The 6,000-nt window shown below is 43.0% G+C and overlaps 1 protein-coding gene across 1 annotated transcript in view; it reads right to left on the bottom strand.

The window, feature by feature from the left end:
• Window positions 1–484: 484 nt before the first annotated feature.
• Window positions 485–6,000, bottom strand: part of ankmy1 (ankyrin repeat and MYND domain containing 1) — an 80,890-nt gene continuing 75,374 nt past the window's right edge. Inside the window, exons 15-16 of the mRNA XM_078210132.1 lie at window positions 4,233–4,393; window positions 485–1,437 (exon numbers count right to left, since the gene is read on the bottom strand). Of these exons, the coding sequence (XP_078066258.1) occupies window positions 1,322–1,437; window positions 4,233–4,393 (277 nt within the window). The 3' untranslated portion in view covers window positions 485–1,321. The remainder of the gene's footprint in view (window positions 1,438–4,232; window positions 4,394–6,000) is intronic.

Below are 6,000 nucleotides of genomic sequence, written 5' to 3'. Positions count from 1 at the left end.
GCGGGTTGTGAGATCTGTGTTGAGGAACTAATTTTTAATGGCGGCACGTTGGTTCCATTCCTGATGCCACAGGGCCTCTGCTGCTCTTCCTTGGCACGGTGGTCGTAGCCATACAGGCTGGCATGATGGAAGGCAGGCAGCAGGTTCATTGGCCAGGTCATTTGTAGCAGCAGGTTCAGATTGATGTAAACCTTCTCTTGGAGCTTTCTTGTTGCAATCTCCTGCCTTATGTGAGGGGACAGGACGTAGGTGAGGAATGGGAACCAGGGCTGTTGAGTTGATTGGAGATTATACACATTGTTGTATTGAACTGGGTATCTACATGGCTGAATGATTTATCTAAGTTGACTCAGACCACTGTACTTGTAGCATAGCATAGTTCAGCAATATAAGAGTATAACTTCCTTGCATTGAATGTGTCTTTCATAAGTGTATTCCTTTAATCTTTCTAAGAGTAGCTAAGTTATCATTCGATGAGGCAAGACTCATTACAAAGCATTGCTTTATTTCACAGTGACATGAAAATACAGAGCAACAATTATAATCAAATTCATTTATTTCCATCTTATCTTAGAATGATACAAAAATAACAAACACAGTACACCACCCCACTCAATGAGTCATTGTGATTGACTTTGAGTTTATCTTGCACCTTTCTTTCTTCACCTCCTGGCAGAGTTTTGTAGTCACCCCCATGCTTTAGCACCTCGCCTTGCTTGCTAAAAAGTTGACTGCAGTGTCAGCTTTGAATCAAACTTATACTATTCTCCTCAGAGTGAGAGTTACAAGACAAAATTGGCAACAACCTCTGTTGAATTCAAATGAACAGCAGCAATGAGTGTGAATGATCATTGAAATGTCAAATTACGCTGTCTTTTCTCTAGCACACAAGTTCATATTTTGTGTCTGGAAGCAGCTGATTTACACCAGCAAGCCCTACCTACTGTCATGTAACTTAGGACCTTAAGCATGGTTTACCTCAATAGTAGGAACTTTAACATGTTACACGAAAGTCTTCCTATAGTGGAACAGCCTGAAACATAACACCATTCTATGAGAGTTCTTGATGAGACCATATAGAGTGAACTTTATTTTGCACCCATCTAGTCCCAGAAATTCCTGGAAGTACTTTGTGTGACAATGTAAAGGGAGTTTTCGTCGGTGTAAATTCTGCCCTTGTACTGCTTAATATTGGCACTTGTCCAAAAAAGTATTTAATTCCATATTGACATCCATCACCATAAAAATGTTTCAACACTCAATTATCCCCACAAAAAATGTATGAGAACAAACAGGGAGAAAAGAGTAGATACAAATCCCTTTAATTATAGCTGTAGTTGTCCAATTCTACCGATGGTGATGTTGATCGGCTCCAATTCAGTCCATCGTCCCCAAATAACCCTCCATCATCTTTACCCTTTTTGGTTGGGGTACGACCTAGAAACCGAGAGATTTTGTCAGTAAATATCACAAGATTAGGATAAGAAATAGCCATTTTGGTTCATTAAAGATTAACCCTCCAGAATCCCAACTATCCATCAGAGTCCATTCTGCTAGTATCCCAACTCTTCCATCAGAGTCCATCCCTGCAGCACTCCAACTCTCCCATTGAAGCCCCTCCATCCAAGGCCATAACTTTCCTATTGAACTCGATCATCTCTCTGGTACCCTAATATTCCCACCTCTCTTATAGCACTCCAACTCTCTCATCAAAAGCAATCCTTTTCAATTCTAAATCATCTGTTAAACCTCATATCAATAATTTTTTCACACAGAGGGTGGTGAGTGTTGAACAAGCTGCCAGAGGTAATAGTAGAGGCGGGTACAATTTTATCTTTTAAAAAGCATTTAGATAGTTACATGGGTACGATGGCTATAGAGGAATATGGGCCAAATGCGGGCAATCGGGATTAGTTTAGGGGTTTTTTAAAAAAAGGGCGGCATGGACAAGTTGGGCCGAAGGGCCTGTTTCCATGCTGTAAACCTCTTATGACTTTATGACTCTATGACTCTATAATAAGATAAAACCAGAAAATACTGGAAAACTCAGCAGGTCTGGCCGTACCAGTGGAGAGAAACAGAGTTCAAATCCAATATGATTCTTTTTCAGAAGTCAAAGTTGACTCAAAATCTATAGTATTTTGCTTTTTATTCCCAATGTCAATAATTCTCCTGGTCCCTCTGTCACCCTCATTCTCCCAGCAAATCTCTGACAAATCAGTTCTCATCAAAGCCAATTTCCCTTGTACTCAATTCTCGAATTAAAGCCCATTTCTCTGGTAGCCGAGCTCTCCTATCAAAACTCATTCTTCTAATATGCCAACTTTCCCATAAAAACCTATTACCCTCATAAACCAAACCATCCACATTTTGAGTGTCCCCTGCATTCTTTTTTCTACTCACACCTTTAGACTATTCTGCACTTTTTGTCTGTCAAAAGTGGAACTACTGAAGGAGGAATCTTCCTCCTTCAGGTACCATGCCTTAAGAGGGCATTGGTGACCAATGACTTCCATTGGATTGGTCCGTGATCATGCTTGGCAAAGTACTGCAGTGGTTTGCCATGGCCTTCTACAATATGGCTGACCAGAAAACTCTCCCATTCTTACCGCCCGCCATCAAGTGTATTTGAAGGATCGATGGGCTGAGAATCCATCTGTTCAGCCATGTTATGAACTCACCTTCCTTAGCCATCAAGCTCTGGAGTGGGACTTCTGGCACAGAGGTATGGACACTACCCACTGTGCCACAAAACCTCCTCATACTTTCCAATACCTGTTTCAATTACTTTTCATTTATTTCAGTAATGTACAAATTAATTTTCTGGCATTGTGTGCCGTTAAAAGCACATCTTAGTGCCAGCTAATAGTTGGCTGTGCACTGTGTAGTTTTGACACTTGTTCTGAGAATGTGGGCATGGCCTGGCAAGGCAACATTTGTTGCCCATCCCTGATTGCTCTCAAACTGTGGTTCTGGGCCATTATCCAATCTGCCATTGACATCAGTGTGGTGGAAAATACTCCAGTAGGTGTGCATGTCTGTGGTGCTAATGGTATGAAACCAGGTACTCTTTTATTTTGTACCAACAGTCATACAAAACAGTCCCATTTTAAATGAAGTCAATGTTTCTTATAAAAGTCGCCAGATAAGGTACTCTTGCACTGGCTTTCAGGAATGTCTGCAAGGTAAATTGTTCATGTTATTCAAGAGAGCCCTCAATTCACTATTGAGAAGACAGCTTCACTCTGCAACCTCATTGAAACACTCTGTTAGAAAAGATGAAAGGCAGCATTGTCTGTCAAAAGTGGAATTACTATCTTTTTTGAACAGGTTTATCCCTCTGCCAGATGAGGAGAGAGGGAAAGAGGACCGCACCTCACACTTTCAATGAATAGGATTTGAAGAACAATTTAGCTCGTTGGGAGTTTAAAGAGGCAGGAATCTGGGCAGTTTTGAATTGAACGTTTGATTACAGGCCGGCAGTGTAGCAATTGTCCTGAGGGCTTGCAATAATCTAATACAGCAGATGATTGCAACTGACCTGCTGCATTAGAATTCTCCAAGTCTGGAATGCCTGCAGTGCCGATGACAGCTTTGCATGAGAAGATGGGGAATGTTTAGTCTGTGTGCAGTTATTGAATAGTGATGTAACCACCTGTATATGCCAGGGTGTGTATGCTTTAAATAAGTGAGCATTGGACTAAGTTAATGGGGTCAGAGGGAACATTATGAGTGTTGAAATAAGGTAAAGTCATCCATACATTTGGACAATGTGGACTTCAGCCCATTAACTATTCTTTTTCTAGACTGTAAATTTTGAATATTCTAATCTTTTATTATAGTTTATCGCCAGTGCACTGAGAACAATCTGTTGCTGGGGTACTGATTGCATCATACAAGAGATAGGGACCACTTAATTCAACTCATAGTCAATGCAAAGGGATTGGGGAGGAATTTTCCATTCTTTATTTAATAACATACATGCTCTCAGTCCTATAGGCTTTGATATAGCAATGATAAGTCATTCCTCCATAATGTCAGCCACACTCTCCCTCGTCTCTTTCAGATTTTTATAGTTTGACCAGTAGGTTTTCTAAAGTTCTCTAATTATAAAGGACATGTTTTGTCTTGGTGATAAGGTTTTGTTGTCAAAGTATTGGCAAGTTACTGGGTTCACACTGCGGATCTGGGAGGGTTGTCAAAACCACTATGCAGCAAGCACATGCACTTACCTTTTGACAAATAGCACTCATCCTTGTGGAACTCATTCCAAGCTGTCACCTTACAGGCCTTGCTACAGTAGTACACCTCCTTACACCGGCTGCAAGGGATCAGCCGAACACTCACTGAGCGGCCACAGTGGTAACAGAACTTGAACTTGAACAGTTGTCTCCTGTTAAATCAGGTGGAAGGACAGATATCTGATTAGTCAAGGTCGAGGGTGTGCAATCAGGAGCTGCCAATAGGGCCAGATTCTCCACCCAGTGAGGTGTGTCAGGGCAGGACCTGTATCCATTTTCCTGAACCAGCATTTGTAAACAGATATCTCTGCCAATGAGAGGGTGTCTGGCTCAGCCAGATGCATACTGTGACACCGGGGAGAGCAACAGGTAGCATTCAAAATTCAAAGAGGTAGCCAGAAGACATGGGACATTCCAGACCAGGGATGGGGGGGAGGATGGGGCAGCAGGGAAGGAGAACAATGCTCACTGGAAAGCCTTCTCCCTCCAGAAGGGCTTTTCGCAAGCTGTCTTGTAAAAAACTGCACGTCTTGTCCTGGGACACTTCAGTTGTGAAGCCAGAAAATCGGGCACTTTCTCTGCCCCCACCTCTCTCCAATGGTTCAATTGTGGCAGCACTGGTAAAAGTCATATGCTCAAACAGGGGAAAGACCCAACCTTAAATGGCTCAAGGATACATCCAGATACTGGACCTGTGAGGATGTTCCCTCCTGAAGATTACTCTTGCCAGTGTTATCAACGTATGAGTTCCTTTGTTACCTTGCCCATGTTGCCACTCTTCCTGTGAAACGTTTACCTGTGTATAAGTGTCTACAAGCTATTCAGCAATGTGAGCCTCCAAAGTCAAATCTGATTCTATGTTTACCTGCACTTACAACCATTTGCCTTTCCCAGGGAGTGCAGGAAAATGGGATTAGTGCACTTTTAGTGGTAGTTATTGACGGTGTAGACTCGATGGGCTGAAGGGCCTTTGCTGCGCTGTATGACTCTATAGGTGGGATTTTACGACCTTGTTCATCCCGAAACCATAAAAATCCCACCTGAGGTCAAGGGACCTTCCCATACTCCACCTTCCCATACTCCACCTTCCCATACTCCACCTTCCCATACTCCACCTTCCCATACTCCTTCCCTCGTCCACTCTGATTCCCGTGGTGGGCAGTCCGGTAAAATTCCGGCCTATGACTCCATGACTGGGGAGGAAAGAGGTGATTCAATCAATTCCCCCATCCTAGCTTAAGGTTATTTGCAGCATCTCTCCTGTCACTCTGAAATCTCTAATTCAACAGGTTCCAGAGATTAAACTCAACATCTTCTAAATATCTATGGCCCAATTTCACACAGGCCTAATCCTACTCCCACCCTTTCCTCATATTGAGAGATAGGATGAGCAGCTTTGGACACCCAACAAGTGGGACTGAGCTCAATAATGGCCTAACTCTATTGCATCTTTTGGGATCCCCTGCAATCAACTTGCGATCATTGGGACCCCAACATCAGGTTCAATCCTGGGTCAGGAACCTGAAAGTGGCTGAGGTGGGATGCCGCTCATAATTAAGACGCCACTGTGATGTATGTATATGTGTTCAGTTTGCGGTGTGGACTGCCCCTTTAAGAGTATGGGTCAGGTGACCCCTGGGAAATTAGCTCCACCCTGTGTGGGGCCTTGTTGGACAGTCTCAGGCCTGACTGTGAATGAGTGCACACTTTAATAAGGAGCTCCCAGTATTGAAGTATTCTAGCCAATCTCGTGATTCTT

This window comes from Mustelus asterias, chromosome 3, assembly GCF_964213995.1.
Source record: "Mustelus asterias chromosome 3, sMusAst1.hap1.1, whole genome shotgun sequence".
NCBI classification, from domain to species: Eukaryota; Metazoa; Chordata; class Chondrichthyes; order Carcharhiniformes; family Triakidae; genus Mustelus; species Mustelus asterias.
Note: the sequence above shows the minus strand (reverse complement) of the source record. Positions and strands in the feature narration are given on the sequence as shown.